Source organism: Mesocricetus auratus, unplaced genomic scaffold (genome assembly GCF_017639785.1).
Source record: "Mesocricetus auratus isolate SY011 unplaced genomic scaffold, BCM_Maur_2.0 Super-Scaffold_100030, whole genome shotgun sequence".
In the NCBI taxonomy this organism is placed as follows: Eukaryota; Metazoa; Chordata; class Mammalia; order Rodentia; family Cricetidae; genus Mesocricetus; species Mesocricetus auratus.
Genome location: NW_024429211.1, coordinates 3557903 through 3577137, shown reverse-complemented (window position 1 = coordinate 3577137; position 19235 = coordinate 3557903). Strand labels below are relative to the sequence as shown.

Below are 19235 nucleotides of genomic sequence, written 5' to 3'. Positions count from 1 at the left end.
GTTACAGCCGGGTACTACTCCACTGTGTATATGTACCACATTTTCTTTATTCATTCTAAAACTGAAGCTCTCAAAATATTACAACAGTCATTACTTTGGGGTTACATATTCTATCATCGGTTTTCCATGTGTAATGATCTGTATGATTAAGTATTAACTTGATCCTTCAATGCCCACATTGTGGTAACTAATGGTTCAATGGAAATCATTCAGACTTTCAATGACTACTTCATTCAGATATTATCTATCATTGTTTTCCTGATTCAGCTCATAAAGACCCAGGTTCACAAATATTTAACCATTTACTAAGTAATCCATTGTAACTGAAAACATATTGAATCCAAAGGACAATGTTTAGTTGATACATTTCTAAGATAAGAAAAAAATAAACAAATCATTCACTGCAACAAAATTGGTAAAATGAAAGAACCAATTAGGGACCAAAATTCAGAAAAAATTCAAAGGGATGGACTACATTAAATTAGGATATTAGTATAGGCAGCTCTGATCTTTCAGTAATTGTTTCGAAACAGGGAGAAAGTTCTGTGAAACTAGGATATTTTCTTGAAACTAGGATAATTTTCAAATGGTGTTTCATAATGAGTATTTGAGGTCATGGATAATGTTTGATATCCAACAAGCAGATGTTTTGTTTTTTAATCTTGTTTTTATTTTTGTTTCTCTTTTCTTGAGGATGCAGTTGCTAATAATTTCACAGAAGTGAATATTTTATTCACAATAAACATGTGTTTGATTGATGATTCAGAGTGAATAGTAACAGAAGATACCTATATATCACACCATGTTTTCCATGGTTATTTCCCTTTACACAATTAGGATGATTTCATTCTTATTTACTTTTGTCATCTCACTTTTCTTCCATACAAATATATGTATATATATTGGTAGGTAAATATTCCTAAGTCACCTACTACAAAATCCAAATCATTTTATTCTCACAGTTTACTCACAGTCTATTGTATGATTACCAAAAGATAATTTATCCACGTCTCTTTAGATGAAAACATACTTTCTACCTTTAAGAATTCACAAGGAGTACATCACCACTTTGCCATACTATATGTTTGTTTAAATCAGCTTTCTACATATATGGGTATAAAAATTATGAGTCAAATATCCATAGTTTTATATTTGATAAATATTGTTAAATTTCCACTCTCTTTTCAGGAAGCTATTTGTAATGTAAATGTAAGGCTTTTTAAAAGGCATATTTACAACTCAGCAAATGATAATGAAACTCCCACCTCCATATAAACTCTTTGTTCAGAAGATTCTAGACATTCCATAAGTAAAGAAGGTGGCTGTTCTGTAAGTTCATGCAATCTACATTCTATTAGAACCAAAACAAAACCATTTGAGTGTTCAGCAGTCTTTTCCCCAGACTCATCAGGCCATTTGTAACATCCTTCTGTGGATTTCTCAATTTGTTGTTCTAAAACTGCTGCACCTTGGTATGATCCAATCTTACATATACTGTGTATTTCCCAAAATGCACATAACTGTTGTGGTCAAATTTATGTCTTGTCCAGATATTAACAATGATTTAAACCACTGTAATGAAACTTATGTTAATGTTCTCTCTAGATATATATATTTTTCAAGGACAGATGAATTTTATTTTTTTAAGGAGAAATCACACAGTCTGTGATTGTACAGTCATTTCTCAACATCCTTTCTGTTCACTTAAGTAGCTTCTATACACCGTGGTGAGAGTACCACCCAAATGAGAGCTCTGGACATTAACTATGGTGAAAATCAGACTTGATAGTGGTAGTTCATTGAATATGAAGCAAGATTTCAGTATCTTTGCCTTTGTTGCACACATCTGGAGTAGAGACCCAAGGAAGGGAAGAGAGCCGGGTTATCCTTGTGTAGGGGAGATGAGTGACCCATTGTTCTTTCACACTTAGAGAAGGTTAACCCATGTTCTGTCGGTTGCCATAGCCCCTAGGATGGGTGTCCTTCCAGTCATCCCACTGCTGCATTCGGTGGTGGTGAGCATCCTCGTCTTCAGCTTCTCCCTTTTGCTCTGGTTCCTTCCCTTCTTCCTGAGATGCCTTGTGCGATTCAAGTGGTGGTGGTGCCTGCTTTTCAACTTCCTGACCTGATGCTAAATCCTTACATTTCTGGTGTTGCTCATACCAGTCGTTCACAGTCATAGTCGCCAGACTTGGGTACCCAGCTCCAAAGACTTGTGCTTGGGCAACATTCCGCGTGAGGATGAAGGGCTTTATGGGAGGCCTGTTCTGAGGAGGCAAGGGAGAAGCTGCTGGCTCACGGGAGACGTCTCTTTCCCTCAGGATCTCTATCTCCTGGTCGATGCTCTCAATCTCGTCCAAGCTGATGTTAATCCACCTGCGAAGCTGAAGGAGGTTATACTCCCGCACACGCTCCTCGTCAGCCTGACCGCTCTCCACTGCTGATTTCAGAGTGGACAGTTTTTGCTCCACAGCCTTGTTTTGCTTGTACCTCTGGATTTTAGCTTGCCTCTGGGATGCCATGGCAACGAGGGTAGGCTCCAGGATGGCAGAAGTGGTTGGGTTGCCTTCTGGTGAGCTGCTCTGCGCCCAGGGAAGCTGAAAATCGGCCACGTGGTAGTTGTGGCTCTGGGTAAGGAAGTTCATGAAGTGCTCTCGAGCTTCCTGCAGGTAGTTGAAGCGACGGCTGGTGCCCACCAGCTTCAGTGTGAGCGCACCCTTCAGGGCTGGGAGCATCAGGTACTTGAGGTCAGGGGAAGCAATCTCCTCACAATCTTCGTTCTGGCTGAATGGATCCAGCTCTGACAACATGTCTGAGGCCTTCTCCAGGAGTTCCAAAGCCCTCTTCACCTTATCCTGGATTAGCTTGGAGCCCATGGGTTGGGTTGAGGCTTCCACTTCCTCTAGAAGTTGCCTTCCAGTTTCCAGCAGGTCCGGTAGCCTCAGCTTCTGCAGCTCCTCCTCAGATGTTGTCATCTTGCCAGAGGGAGGAACCCGGGAACTGAACCAACAAATCTTATATTGAACTAGTTTGCTGGAAAATTAAAAAATAACTGGTACTGCATATAAACAAAAGAGTACAAAGCACAATACAGCATCTAAAAAAAGGAATACTGACCTTATTCATAATGTTTTCAGATTAGGGCAATATAGATACATGAAAATTTTCAGTATTGAAGAGATATGGTTGAGAATTATTTCAGTATGTTAAATTTCTACAAAAATTGCATAGTGCTTTATAAGCCAAACATTACATATTTTTCCCAGGGGAAAATGTGTAACCAATATGAAATTAAGAAAAACAAGGAGCAAAAGATCAAACTGTAAGGAAAAAAAGTTGTGAACATTTTCACTGAGGCTACATGTTGAAAGACTTGGCAGTGCATGAGCCCTTTGGGGAATTTCCAGATTTTTATTTAAATAGACTCAAGATTAGACAAAGGAAAACAGAGGGACAGGGTCACCATTATTCTTCTCATCATGCCCTCACAGTGGTAAAAACAAAGACTGAGCCTTCTATTGGGCTTTAGAATCTCCCTGCCAGGTCCTAGAACCACCAACTGCCCAGCAGAATGGCAAAAACACTGAAAATGGTGCTTCCTACGTCAGCAGTTATCCTGTGCAACTGATTTCAACAGGGTATTAGGAGCCTAAACACCACGTAGACACTTCAGAGATTATTCAGACCACTTGGTGACATCTGTCACACTTGAAAACCCAAGAAAGCTTTAATGTAAGAGATTTTCTTAGTCTTGTCAGCTGTAGAACAACTGAAGGAGAAAATGATATTGATGCAAACATTCCACATACTTGAGGTTCAAGAATAAATATGACAGCATCAGTTTATCTGAGTAAATTTCACTGAACCATATATGCACCATTATTAATACACTGTTGTTCCTCTATATTTGTAAATAGAATAAATACCATCAAATAATGTTTATATAAGTGTTAGCATTCACAGTATGTTTAAGAGTTGGGCCGGAAAAGATGACATGGGCAAGTATTCCTTCATTGTTTATAAGGAAGCGTGAATTGGATTACCCCTATTTCAGCAATTACCTATTACATTTGATATTAAAATGAAAATTTAAAACTTATACTCCACTGAACACAGCAACGTTTCCCTTAAACACCATTTTTGTCTTTTTATAGCTTTTCAATAACCTTTGTTTAGGCACCTTCATTTTGTTAGATGGCAGGTAGAATTGTGAGCACAGGCATCACTGATTCCCCGCAGCTTAATGAGCTATGGAATTATGAAATGTGAGAGATACTTGAAGTTCTACCAGAACTACCTAATTCATTTTCAGCCACCATAAATTTATCTTGTGCAGAATCAAAAGATGTAAAGTTAGCTTGCATCTATCTTCTCAACAACCAGAGTTGGACTGGAAAGGTAAGATTTATCGAATTACATGTTATCCAAACAAACACATACATATTCTGATTTTCGTAGTAAGGAGCGTTGTAAAAGTCAGTTTTTTCTCTCACTCCAAGTCTGAAGATCAATTTCATTTCATTTGCTCATTGTTAATTTTAATGTGATGAAGATTTCCTATGACCCTAAATCACAAGCCTCAGAAGAGTCTTGACATAGTGGCTATTCTCAGGGTGAAAGTGTCATCTCATTTCATAGATGTCTGTATGAGTAGTCACTTCATAAAGCTTTAATGTTGTGCCATGAAGAAAGGAAATTCCTAATGACTTTTGGCAATATCATTAGGAGTGACTGACAAAATTGACAAAGAAATTTATTTGGGAGCATGCCAATCTCCAATACACAAGGATATCTTGAAAAAGGGATATGCATATTACTGTATTTCAAAATTTATGTCAACATAAGAGCAGCAGAATGTTGTGGTACTTGTATACATACTGATATAAAACAACTGAATTTGTAGTGTCAAACAAATATATAAATAACTTGTCAACTGATTTGACAAGGCAATGAATTATAAAAGATTGTCTTTCTTTTCTTACCACTGTAGATTGGAGAATTTAATGTCCACATACAAATTTATTTCTCAACTCACAATGAAATTTCAATTGACTTAAAGGAATTCATAGTCCTAAAACTACAATCTAATACTACATGCCCCATGAAAGAATACACAGAAAGAGATTTTCATTTCAGTGGATATAGAAGAAGGCTACATGTCTTAATCATTTCATAACCGACTCAAAAATCTATTAGGTGGTTCAGGAAATATGGACCATTTTTAGGTTAAATATCTTTGATAGGAATATGCAGAGAGAAGCCTTTTTATTTTCTGCCACTTTGGTTTTTCCTCACCAGTCACCTGGGCTCTGCCTCCTGGTAGTTGCCAAATAACAGACAACAGTCTGTATTAATTATGAAGCTATTGGTCTTGCTTGTTTCTTACTGGCTAGCTCTGACTTAAGTATTTATCCCATAATTGTTACCCAGAGTCCTCCTGGACTCCTAGTCCCACCTATCTTGCTTCCCTATTGGCCAACAGTGCTTTATTGGCATATACCCAGGACTTTCCCATCAGGAATAAAAGTGTATTGCATATTATCTAGATACATGAAGGGGGTATAAGTGGAAAAAGATGTGGTGAGTGTATGTGTGTGTGTTTTCTCTCCAATGCAAAATTTAAAACACTGATAACACAGGATATACAATGTGTACAAAAGAAACATGAGAGACAAAATACCCTAAAGAAATTTGGGAAGTAATGATAGGAGCATTTCCTTAAAAGTCATTCTATAGTACTGTGGCAGAAACATTAAGATCCTTCCTTAAAAACAAGCTAGAAGGACAGAATCAACTTCACCAAAGTTGATCTGCAACTCCAAACATATGCTGTTGTATGTATTCATCCACACTTACACATACAAAGAGCAGATACTTAGATGTGGCTCTGCATGCCTTTAATCTCAGCAATTGCAAGGCATAGGAAGGCAGATCTCTGAGTCTGAGAACAGCTTAGTCTGCAGAGTGATTTCCAGGACAACCAGGAATACACAGAGAAATGCTGTCTCAAAAACAAACAAACCAACAACAGCCATAAAATGCAAGAAAAAATATATTTAACCCCAAATGAAAGAAAACCTAAGCACTGCAAGGTCAACAAAATGAGAGTAATAAATACTCACATTTCAGTAATAAGTATTAATATTAATGGTCCTTACTTGCCAATAATGTAGTAGTAGCTTTAATAAACTAGTGGAACAGATCAATTGATACTTTGTATCTAAGAAATGAAGTTCACAACAAAAGACAGACACAGCTTTAAAGTGATGGAATGTAAAATAATATTCCATGCAAATGGACCAATGAACCAATTTTTCTCTTCAGGTAGTCAACAAAACAGACATCAAACTAAAACTAATGAGAAAAGACAAAGTATTGAATAACATGCAGATTAAATGAACAACACCTAAAAAAGATATTATTACTTTACATATATTGCAAAAAAAGTAGGAGAATGGAGGATTCGAGTTGCCTGGTATAGGGACCATGTGCAGCAAACAATTTTGGCATGACTGCATACAAATATTCTAGGAGAGAATTTCAGGATTGTTTTTAATCAGGGAAATCTTTCTTTTCCACCACTTTAGAGGAGTAATTTAATGCCTAGCTGGGCTTGAATGATGAGCTGCTTGGAATATTATGTGTCCCAGGAACAAACCTTTGTTGGATTATAGCTCAGAGTAACAAACAGAGCAAGACTTTCATCCCAATTTTCAGGCACCTTACAATTGTCTTTCCAGAACTCATTAAATATTTTTCATGTTAAAGAGCACCACATTGAATGCTCCAGAGCAACACTGCAGGAACACTGTATTAAATACCTAAGGCAAGAAGATGAAACAATAAACACCTCCAAATAAGCCAAGCCCATAGTGACACTATATTGAAATAGTCTCCAGTACATTCAGAAAACATGTTTTACCTCGCGCTTTTGAGGATGTGAAGTAAGAAGAATCCTTGTGCACTGCTGGTAGAAATGTAAAGTTGTACAGCCTCTGTTGAAATCAGAGTAGGGGATCTTTGCAAACCTGGGGACAGATCTACTTCAATATCTAGCTGCACCGCTCCTGGGAAAATACTGAATAAGACAGTATATCTTATTATATACAATCACTTCATTCATTTTAATTAGAAATAGGAACAGACTGGATATACATTAATGAGTAATAAACATGTAGTACATGTACATAATCAAATATAACTCTAATTAATAAAACACGGTATCATGAAACTCATATTTAATTAATGGAAGTAATGCCATCCTTAGTGGGTTATCCAGAACTTCAAAGACAAAAATAGAATATAATCATTTAAATTTATCCAAATTTAGCATTTCATAATTATGAAGGAGTGTAAGAACCCTTAAATCCACAGACATAAGGTGTGGAGTAAGAGGCTATGATGCAGGGCAACTTTCCCTGAGAAAGGGTAAATAATATATGCTGTTTGGAGACACAAAGGGACTGATACTAAAATGGAAAAGCAAATGAACATGGGAGACATGAGAGGATAGGGAAAATATCCCAAGGGGGACACCAAAAACTATGAACCATTTGAAAGGTGTTATGGAATCCTACTCCACTAGATTTCTTAAGTCATATTATATAAACGAAAGAAATGTCAATGAAATGATCATATATCAGGAGCAGAATGACTTACATAAATATCTTACTACCTCATAAGACTTTCATTGCCAAGTAGGTATTATATTCAATAGATTTTGACCAAAGGGTCACCATGGGATCCCTCAAACAACTAAGTCCATTTCCCAGGCTATTGGTAGTTTTGCACAAACAAATGATAATGTCCTCTTTCTAAGGGCCATCAACTATATATCTCACAGTACAAAGAGAATTTGCAATTGTTTATTCTCTGAATAGTGTCTCTGATAGTGCAAAGTATTATGGATGCTCAAAGGGGACACCAACAAAGTTCTCAATCTTTTGATGTATGCTTACATAACACATTGTTTCAATAGTGAATTGAAACTAAAGTTGAGGGAGTAAGCAACCATTATTTGTTTAGGATCAAGGCCCATTCCATGACATGGAACACATTCTTGACATTGCTCTTGTTGCCAAGTACATGGGAACAAATATTCTATGGACCCAGAGGAAAAGCAAATACTATCGTTTTGCTACAAATGTAACAATATAATGAATCCTAGGATACTCTGTCATAGCTGTTAATCAGTTTATTGCTCATTAGTGATCAGAGAATCTACTACCTGCATCAAATGAGAACAAATGTAGAGACATATTGGGGCAATGTGTATAGAGTGGGATACCTTGATTCACACATTCATAAATGTGATGGCTCCCTCAATACGTTTCATTCAGGGCTCACAAAGCTTTGTAGAAGAGATATAAAAAGAGTCTGCAGCCAGTGATGCTGGGAGGAATGAAACCAAGGAAACAATGCCTTCCAGGTACATCAGGACTGACATATATATGAACTCACACAGATTGTGACAGCATGTAGACACACATTAAAATCAACTGGAACCCCAGTGCTGGGAGAAGGAAGCAAAAATTCTCTCCTAGTCCTAACCGAGGGGCTGCCGGAAATTGACAACTTCTCCCCTATTAAAAAGCAATTTAGTGCAGTAGAATCTCATATGGTACAGAGACCACATTCAAGGGCAGGCAACGTACCAATAAATGCACAACCAATTATGTGAACTTAATGACATTTTGGAATTATGTTTTAACTCATAATGCTCATAAAGTTTTTTTTAAACTTCACATGCAGTTCATTTATATATTATGATTTCTGATTTTGTGTCTACATTGGTTTTCTAAATGGCCAATCTGTGTGTCTGTGTGCTTCTGGTGTTTTTATTTTCTGTCTTGTTTCTCCATCTGCTGAATTTATTCTGTTTTGGTTAGTTTAAAAATATTGCCTGTACATTATCTAAATACTGAGAGAGAATATGAAGTGACAGATGATTGTGGAAGCAGGAGGATCAGAGAGGAACACAAGATCTGAGTATATTGTCTGATAAAAATCTACATTCAAAAATAAATAGTAAAAAACAAATGTTGGTATCTTGTTAATCACGCTTAATACATTAGAATTAAATGAGTCATTTTCATTGGTCCAAGAAATCCTTGAGTGTCTGCTTTTCTTATGCCATGAGATTTTCTGGGAAGGAATTCTGTTTACCAGACTTGACTGGAGGTGAGTTTACCTAACTACACATCTCACTTGGGCCTCCAAACAATTTTTCATGGAAATGCTGGGTTTGAACTCAAGAAATCTAGCATATTGGGTATGAATACTTCCACTGATCCAAACGCCTCTCCTGAACAGCTTTTGAAAAGTATGAAATTCTTTTGGGCTTGAACCATAGACCTCCAGCATACTCTGTATAAATACTATCATTGGGCTACAACTGTATGTCTTAAGGGCTTTGAAAATAAAAAATAATCATTTTCTCTGATTTGCATCCTTTTCATCAGACCTATAACCTGAATAGATTCTTATAATTTTTCCCTCACTGATGTTTCAAACCTATTAATATTTTTCTTTTGCTCATATTCCTCACTAATTATACTCAATTCTGTTGATTTTGATACAGAGCCACAAACTGAAGCCTAAGCTTGATTCTAACTTGTGTATTCCAAAGTGGTTTAACAGATTTTTACTCCCTGTTCAGCTCTCCCAATGTGGGCTTGCAGATAACACACCCGAACCCCGTGGTAACTCCCATTCACTTTTCCTTGTTTGAAAAATCCAGCCTTTAAAGAAATAATCATGAAACTCACAGGTAAATGAAAGCAACTAGACTAAAACAATCATGGTGAGTAAGGTAAGCTGGATACCAAAATACAGATATGATATGTATTTACTTGTAAGTGAATATTTGCAGTTAAGTCAATGAGAACTTACTAAGGATTTCTATGCCATGCAGAGATACCATCACCACAACAACTCTTTTTTTTATACTTTTTTTTATTAATATTTTTTTTATTTTCCATTTTAAATTTAGATAAGAAACAAGGTTGCTTCACAAGTCAGTACGAGGTCCCTCTCCCTTTCCCTCCCCTCCTCCCGTGCCCTCCCCCCATCCCCCCCGTTATCCCCTCATTCCCCCAGGGAGGGTGAGGCCCTCCATGGGGGTGTCCATAGTCTGTCATTTCATATAGGGCAGGGCCTAGACCCTTCCCCAAGAGTTCAGGGTGAGAGTGCACCTCACATTGTTCAATGGGAGTCCAAAGTCCGTGTGTATACTTGGGATGGGTACTGATCTGCTGTCCAAGGCTCAATAGATTCCCTAGGCCTCTTCACTGACACCCAGATTCAGGGGGTCTTGATCAGTCCCATGCTGGCTTCCCAGGCTAATGCCTGGGATTCAAGAGTTAACCTTTGTCAGGTCAGCTGTTTCTGGGGGTTCAACCAGCCCAGTCTTAATCCCTTTGATCATCAGTCCTCCCTCTCTGATACTGGCTTTCTTGAGTTCAGCTCAGTACTTAACCAGCCAGTAAATGAAGTTTCTGTTTCCCAGACTCTCTGGCAATAGGATTGTAGGCTGGCACTCCCCAGATCTATGTCTAAAATCCATATATGAGAGAGTACATGCCATGTTTCTCTTTTTGTGACTGGGTTACCTCACTCAGGATGGTTTCTTCTAGTGTCATCCATTTGCCTGCGAATCTCATGATTCCATTATTTTTTTCTGCTGAATAGTACTCCATTGTGTAGATGTACCACATTTTCTCTATCCATTCTTCGGGTGAGGGACATCTAGGTTGCTTCCAAGTTCTGGCTATTACAAATAAAGCTGCTATGAACATAGTGGAACAGACATCTTTGTTATATGAATGGGCATCTTTTGGATATATGCCTAAGAGTGCAGTTGCTGGGTCTTGTGGTAGGTTTATTCCCATTTTTCTGAGGAATCTCCATACTGCTTTCCAAAGTGGCTGAACCAGTTGGCACTCCCACCAGCAATGGAGGAGTGTCCCCCTTTCACCACATCCTCTCCAGCATAAATTGTCATTGGTGTTTTTGATTTTAGCCATTCTGACAGGAGTGAGATGGTATCTCAGAGTTGCTTTGATTTGCATTTCCCGGATGGCTAAGGATGTTGAGCACTTTCTCAAGTGCCTCTCAGCCATTTTAGACTCCTCTATTGAAAACTCTCTATTTAGTTCTGCAGCCCACTTCTTAATTGGGTCCTTTGCTGTTTTGGAGACTTGCTTCTTGAGTTCTTTGTAAATTTTGGAGATCAACCCTCTGTCAGATGTGGGATTAGTGAATATTTTTTCCCATTCTGTGGGCTGCCTTTTTGTCTTGCTGACTGTGTCCTTTGCCTTACAGAAGCTTCTCAGTTTCAGTAGGTCCCATTTATTAATTGTTGATCTCACTGTCTGTGCTACTGGTGTTATGTTCAGGAAGCTGTCTCCTGTACCAATTCTTTCAAGGGTACCACCCACTTTCTCTTCTAAGAGGTTCAGTGTGGCTGGATTTATGTTGAGGTCTTTGATCCATTTGGACTTAAGTTTTGTGCATGGCGATAAACATGGATCGATCCGCATTTTTCTACATGCCAGTCTCCAATTATGCCAGCACCATTTGTTGAAGATGCTTTCTTTATTCCATTGTATATTTTTAGCTTCTTTGTCAAAGATCAGATGTTCGTACGTGTGTGGGTTAATACCCGGATTTTCAATTCGATTCCATTGGTCTGCCTGTCTATTTTTGTGCCAATACCAAACTGTTTTCAAGACTAGCTTGAGGTCAGGGATAGTGATGCCTCCGGACGTTGCCTTGTTGAACAGGGTTGTTTTGGCTATCCTGGGTCTTTTGTTTTTCCATACAAAATTGATTATTGTTCTTTCAAGGTCTGTGAAGAATTGTGCTGGGATTTTAATGGGGATAGCATTGAATCTGTAGATTGCTTTTGGCAGGATTGCCATTTTTACTATATTGATCCTACCTATCCAAGAGCATGGGAGATCTTTCCATTTTCTGAGGGCTTCTTTAATTTCTTTCTTTAAAGATTCAAAGTTCTTACGATACAGGTCTTTCACTTGTTTGGTTAGCGTTACCCCAAGGTATTTTATATTGTTTGTGGCAATTGTAAAGGGTGATGTTTCTCTGATTTCTCTTTCAGCCCTTTTATCATCTGTATATAGTAGGGCTACTGACTTTCTTGAGTTGATCTTGTAACCTGCCACTTTGCTGAAGGTGTTAATCAGCTGTAAGAGTTCCCTGGTAGAGTTCTTTGGGTCATTGATGTAAACTATCATATCGTCTGCAAACAGTGAAAGTTTGACTTCTTCCTTCCCAATTTGTATCCCCTTGATCCCCCTTTGTTGTCGTATGGCTATAGCTAGAACTTCAAGTACCATGTTGAAAAGGTATGGAGAGAGTGGACAGCCTTGTTTTGTTCCTGATTTTAGAGGAATTGCGTTGAGTTTCTGTCCATTTAGTTTGATGTTGGCTGTTGGTTTACTGTATATGGCTTTTATTATGTTTAAGTATGTCCCTGTTATCCCAGATCTCTCCAAGACCTTTATCATGAAGGGGTGTTGGATTTTGTCAAAGGCTTTTTCAGCATCTAGTGAGATGATCATGTGATTTTTGTTTTTCAGCTTGTTTATATGGTGGATTACGTTGATGGATTTTCGTATGTTGAACCATCCCTGCATCCCTGGGATGAAACCTACTTGATCGTGGTGAATGATTGTTTTGATGTGTTCTTGGATCCGATTTGCCAGTATTTTATTGAGTATTTTTGCATCAATGTTCATGAGGGATATTGGTCTGAAGTTCTCTTTCTTGGTTGTATCTTTGTGTGGCTTGGGGATCAAGGTTATTGAAGCCTCATAGAAAGAGTTTGGCAAAGACCCTTCTGCTTCTATTGTGTGGAACACTTTGAGAAGAATTGGTATAAGCTGTTCTTTGAATTTGTGGTAGAATTCCGCACTGAGGCCATCTGGACCTGGACTTTTTTTGGTTGGGAGACTTTTGATGACAGCTTCTATTTCCATAGGGGTTATAGGTCTATTTAAATTGCTTATCTGTTCTTGATTTAGTTTTGGCAAATGATAGCTGTCCAGGAAGTCATCCATTTCCTTTAAATTTTCGAATTTTGTGGAGTACAGGTTTTCAAAGTATGACCTAATGATTCTCTGGATTTCCTCAGAGTCTGTTGTTATGTCCCCCTTTTCATTTCTGATTTTGTTAATTTGCGTGTTCACTCTCTGCTGTTTGGTAAGTTTGGACAAAGGTTTGTCTATCTTGTTGATTTTCTCAAAGAACCAACTCTTCGTTGCATTGATTCTTTGTATTGTTTTCCTGGTTTCTACTTTGTTGATTTCAGCCCTCAATTTGATTATTTCCTGGCGTCTACTCCTCCTGGGGGAGTTTGCTTCTTTGTGTTCTAGAGCTTTTAGCTGTGATGTTAATTCTCTGGTATAACTGTTTTCCTGTTTCTTCATGTGAGCACTTAGTGCTATGAACTTCCCCGTAGCACTGCTTTCAAAGTGTCCCATAGGTTTGGGTATGTTGTGTCTTCATTCTCATTGAATTCGAGGAAGTCTTTAATTTCTTTTTTATTTCCTCTTTGACCCAGGGATGGTGCAGTTGAGCATTATTCAATTTCCATGAGTTTGTAGGTTTTCTGCAATTTGTGTTGTTGTTGAATTCTAATTTTAAGGCATGGTGGTCTGATAAGATGCATGGAGTTATTCCAATTTTTTGTAGCTGCTGAGGTTTGATATGTTGCCAAGTATGTGGTCGATTTTTGAGAAGGTTCCATGTGGTGGTGAGAAGAAGGTATATTCTTTTTTATGTGGATGAAATGTTCTATAGATATCTGTTAATCCCAGTTGGGTCATTACTTCTATTAGACCCTTTGCTTCTTTGTTGAGTTCCTGTCTGGTATTCTTGTCTAGTGGTGAGAGTGGTGTGTTGAAATCTCCCACTATAACTGTGTGGGGCTTTAGATGAGATTTAAGTTCTAATAATGTTTCTTTAACGAATGTAGATGCCTTTGTATTGGGGGCATAGATGTTCAGGATAGACACTTCGTCTTGGTGGGTTTCACCTGTGATGAGTATGTAATGACCTCCTTCATCTCTTTTGATTGATTTTATTTTAAAGTCTAGTTTGTTAGATATTAGGATTGCTACCCCTGCTTGTTTCTTGGGTCCATTTGATTGAAAAATTTTTTCCCAACCTTTAACTCTCAAGTAATGTCTGTCTTTGAGGGTGAGGTGTGTTTCTTGTATGCAGCAGAAGGAAGGGTTCTGTCTTCGAATCCATTCTGCTAGTCTGTGTCTTTTTATGGGTGAGTTAAGGCCGTTAATATTGAGGGATATTAATGACCATTGACTACTCATCCTTCTTCGCTTTGTGATGGTTGTTGTTGGTGGAATTATGGGTGGAATTTCGCCCCTTTGTTCTTTTGGCTGTTGGTAGAGAGGGATTCTCTAATGCTTATGTTTTTCTGGTTGTAGTTAGCTTCCTTGGGTTGGAGTTTTCCTTCCAAAATTTTCTGTAGGGCTGGGTTAGTGGACACATATTGGTTGAATCTAGTTTTGTCATGGAATATCTTGTTTTCTCCGTCTATAGTGATTGAGAGCTTTGCCGGGTATAGTAGTCTGGGCTGGCATCCATGGTCTCTTAGTGTAGGTAGAATATCTATCCAGGACCTTCTGGCTTTCAGAGTTTCCATGGAGAAATCAGGTGTAATTCTGATAGGTCTGCCTTTATATGTTACTTGACCTTTTTCCTTAGCTGCTCTTAATATTCTTTCTTTATTCTGTATGTTTGGGGTCTTGATTATTATGTGGCGAGGGGATTTTTTTTGTGGTCCACTCTATTTGGTGTTCTGTAGGCTTCTTGTACCTTCATTGGCATGTCTTTCTTAAGGTTGGGAAAGTTTTCTTCTATGATTTTGTTGAATATGCCTTCTGCCCCTTTGAGGTGGATTTCTTCTCCTTCTTCTATACCTATTATTCTTAGGTTTGGTCTTTTCATGGTGTCCCATAATTCCTGGATGTTTTGTGTTAAGGATTTGTTGGATTTAAGGTTTTCTTTGGTTGATAAATCCATTTCTCCTAATGTATCTTCAACACTTGAGATTCTCTCTTCCATCTCTTCTATTCTGTTGGTAATGCTTGTATTGGTAGTGCCTGACTGTTTGTCCAGCTTTTCTATTTTCTGCCTTTCTTCAGATTGTGTTTTTTTTAGTGTCTCTATTTCAGTTTTCAACCCTTGCAGCGTTTGCATTGCTTCTTGCAATTTTCTGTTTATCTGTTCGTCCGTTTGTTGCCTTTTATGAATTTTTTGGTTTGTTCTTTCTTCCATTTCTTGCATTTTTTGGTTTGCTTTTTGTTCCATTTCTTGGATTTTGTGCTTTGTTTCTTCTTCCATTTCCTGCCTTTTTTGGTTTGTTTCTTCCTCCATTTTTTTCATTTTTTGCTTTGTTTTTTCTACCATTTCTTGCATTTTTTGCTTTGTTTCTTCTTCCATTTCCTGCCTTATTTGGTATGTTTCTTCTTCTAATTCTTGCATTTTTTGCTTTGCTTTTTCTTCCATTTCTTGCATTTTTTGCTTCATTTCTTCTTCCATTTCGTGCCGTTTTTGGTTTGTTTTTTCTTCCAATTCTTGCATTTTTTGGTTTGTTTTTTCTTCCATTTCTTGCATTTTTTGGTTTGTTTTTTCTTCCATTTCTTTGAGGGATTTTCCAATATCCTCTTTTAGGGCCTCTATCATTTTCATGAAAGTGCTTTTAAGATCGTTCTCTTCTGCTTCCTTCGCGTTGGAATATTGGGGTCTTGCTGGTGTGGAGTCTCTAGAATCTGGCGGTGTCATATTTGTTTTTCTGTTGCTGACTGTGTTTTTGTATTGTCTCTTTCCCATCTCTTCCTTTAGTGGGTGCAGAAAGAGCCCCTTCCTGGTCTGGGGACCAGAGTTCCCTTTGGTGGGTGCTAGTAAGTCCAGTAATCTGGTGGTTCTTCTATGCCTTGTCCAAATGCTGGTCCGTGGGTAGAGAAGAAGAACAGGAATCTGGGGCGCTTAGCCTCCTACCTGGTCCCCTGGACCCTATGCTGGGTCCTGTTGTACCTGATCCGGAACAGCTACTCCCCTGGTCTCCCTAGTTCCTGTAGTTTCCTGGTCTCTTTGGTGGGAGAGAAGATCTGGAGTCTGGGGTGCTTGGCTCCCGCCGGGATTGGGAGCTCTGTGCAGTTCCCAGGCGATCTGCAGGCTCTGGAACACAGGCCGGGAAGCTGGCCTGTTTACCTGATGCTCCCGCCGGGATTGGGAGCTCTGTGCAGTTCCCAGGCGATCTGCAGGCTCTGGAACACAGGCCGGGAAGCTGGCCTGTTTACCTGATGCTCCCGCCGGGATTGGGAGCTCTGTGCAGTTCCCAGGCGATCTGCAGGCTCTGGAACTCAGGCCGGGAAGCTGGCCTGTTTACCTGATGATGCCAGAGGGACAGCTACTTCCCTGTGCGCCCAGCCTCCTCTCCTTTCCTGGAATCGTTGGTGGGAGAGAAGATCTGGAGTCTGGGGTGCTTGGCTCCCGCCGGGATTGGGAGCTCTGTGCAGTTCCCAGGCGATCTGCAGGCTCTGGAACACAGGCCGGGAAGCTGGCCTGTTTACCTGATGATGCCAGAGGGACAGCTACTTCCCTGTGTGCCCAGCCTCCTCTCCTTTCCTGGAATCGTTGGTGGGAGAGAAGATCTGGAGTCTGGGGTGCTTGGCTCCCGCCGGGATTGGGAGCTCTGTGCAGTTCCCAGGCGATCTGCAGGCTCTGGAACACAGGCCGGGAAGCTGGCCTGTTTACCTGATGCTCCCGCCGGGATTGGGAGCTCTGTGCAGTTCCCAGGCGATCTGCAGGCTCTGGAACACAGGCCGGGAAGCTGGCCTGTTTACCTGATGATGCCAGAGGGACAGCTACTTCCCTGTACTCCCAGCCTCCGCTCCTTTCCTCACCACAACAACTCTTAATAGGAAAATATTTAGTAGGGGTGGCTCACTTACAGTTCAGAGTTTCAGTCCATTATCATCATGACAGGACATGGAGGACTCAAGGTAGATGTGGTATAGGAGGAGTGTCTAAGAGTCCTATATCTTGCAGGCAACAGGAAATAGTTGGAGACACCGGATGATAACTTGAGCAAATATGAGAAGCCTATAGAGGAAGACTTCTCTCTGTCTAGTTTGGTCCCACTGGGCCATTTTTTCTCCACCCACTGGGTCCCCCCAGTCACTTATAAGATAACCACTCAGAGACATAATATATATTTATTATGTTTGACCAATGGCTTAGGGTTCTTACTGTCTAGTTATCTCTTAAAATAATAACCCATCTCTACTAATCTGTATATCTCCACCTGGTTGTAGCTTACTGGCGATACCCTTGCATCTTCCTTCTGCGACTGTGTGGTGTCTTCTCATTCTGCCTTCTTTCTCTCTGTCTCTTTGTTTGGATTTCTCACCTAGCTAATGTCTGCCTGTCCCTTGACCAAAATAGCTTTATTCATCAACCAATAAAAGCAGAACACATGCCCACCAAAAAAAAATTAAAAGAAAAAGAATGGCATTCCATATCAAAAGTCCTCCTCCACAGTGACACTTTTACACCAACAACATCATAACTATGCCAACAAGACCACATTACCTAACAGTTTCACACACTTTGGAGTCCATTTTCTTTCAGACCAACACGTTCTACTCCCTGGCTTCAAAAGTCATATCACAATTTAAAAAATGTATTCAGTCCAACTTCCAAAGGCCCCCTCATCTTATCACAATCTCAACAATGTTTAAAGTCAAAATTTTAAAGTCTCTTCTGAGATTCAAGCAGTCTCATAACTGTAAAATTACAATATAAAGAAAACATGCTTTCAACATATAATGGTACAGGATATACATTATCATTCTAAAACATAGAGAAAAGAGCATAATTAGGAAATACTGGACAAAAGTAAGACAGAACCCAGCTAGGCAAAATCCAAACTGTTTCTGCATGTATGATGTCAAAGCGTTCAGATCTCCAACTGCTTTCAGTTTTGTTGACTAAAACACACTTCTGTCTCTGGGCTGTTTCCATTCACTGTTAGTAGCTCTCCTCAGGCAGTATCCCTGAACTCTGGCATCTCTAACATCTTGGTGTCTGCAAAACAATCCAGGCTTCACTTTCATAGCTTCCCTAAATGGTCTAGGCCTCCATTTAGTGACACCCCCGACACTTCCTTGGCCTTATCCTTTTTATCCTCAGGAATGGAGGCAATTTCCATAACCCTTTTCTTCTATGCTTGACTCTAATGCTGGAACCAGGAGGCCAAGTCACCAAGTTTTGATGCTTTCTGGGACTGTAACATAGCAGCCCCTTCTTTAAATTACGTGTTCATCACCTTTCTGTTTTCTGTTTTTTTTTCACTACTGGAGCTTGGCTGTCCTTGATCTTGCTCTGCAGACTAGACTCGCTTCAAATTCAGAGATCTGTCAGCTTCTGCCTCATGAGTGCTGGAATTCGCGACATGTAACATCATCCCTGGATCTAAGTTTTCCTTTAATTAATTTTCACAATTTGGAAACTTAGGTGGGTGGGATCTTACCCTGAGATCCCACCTTGCTTTATTCCTTTTCTTCACCATTCATCTCCTTGAGCCCAAGATTTATATCTTCTCTACTTCCTGGTGATTCTTTTCTTGATCTGCACATTTTAAAAACATTTTTATTTGCTCAGCTTGGTCCTATTCATTATGTATCTTCATTAGAGGTTCCACTAATGACTTCATGACAGTCTGTATTAGATTGCTTTCAGATTTCTTCTGCCAAATGAATTAATCAAAAACTCTTCACTTTAGTCTGAGACAGATTCTTCAGACAAGGGCAAAAGACAGATACTTTCTTTACCAAAATATCGCAAGAACGATCTCCAGGCAACGTATAAAATACTCGTCCTCTGAAAATTCTTAAGCTAGCCTGTCCCCTACAGTTCAACAACTCCTAGCACCACTGTTTTCCATACTCATACTAGTATGCCTCATGAAGCAACACTTAAAGCATTCAACTACTCTTCTCATCACAGTGCCAAAGTCCATATTCCCTCAAACAAAAGCATGGTCAAACCTATCACAGCAGCACCTTAGTCCTCAGTGCCAACTTATGCATTAGTTAGAGTTTCTGCTGATCTGAGGAGAAACCACACCCATGGCAACTCTTATAAGGAAAGCATTTAATTGGCTTACAATTCAGATTTCAGCCCAT

General features: G+C 39.3%; 1 protein-coding gene across 3 annotated transcripts in view; it reads right to left on the bottom strand.

Annotated features, from left to right (window-relative positions):
• The window catches only part of LOC101833652 (immunoglobulin-binding protein 1b), a 100967-nt gene that overhangs the window by 186 nt on the left and 81546 nt on the right, over positions 1–19235 (bottom strand). The window contains exons 3-4 of one of the 3 annotated variants that reach the window (XM_013125663.3): positions 6923–7078; positions 28–3033 (exon numbers count right to left, since the gene is read on the bottom strand). In XM_013125663.3, the coding sequence (XP_012981117.1) occupies positions 1938–2975 (1038 nt within the window). In that variant the 5' untranslated portion in view covers positions 2976–3033; positions 6923–7078 and the 3' untranslated portion in view covers positions 28–1937. Of the gene's footprint in view, positions 1–27; positions 3034–6922; positions 7079–19235 lie in introns of those variants that run through there. The other 2 variants (XM_040733315.1, XR_001197533.3) reach the window with 2 other exon arrangements.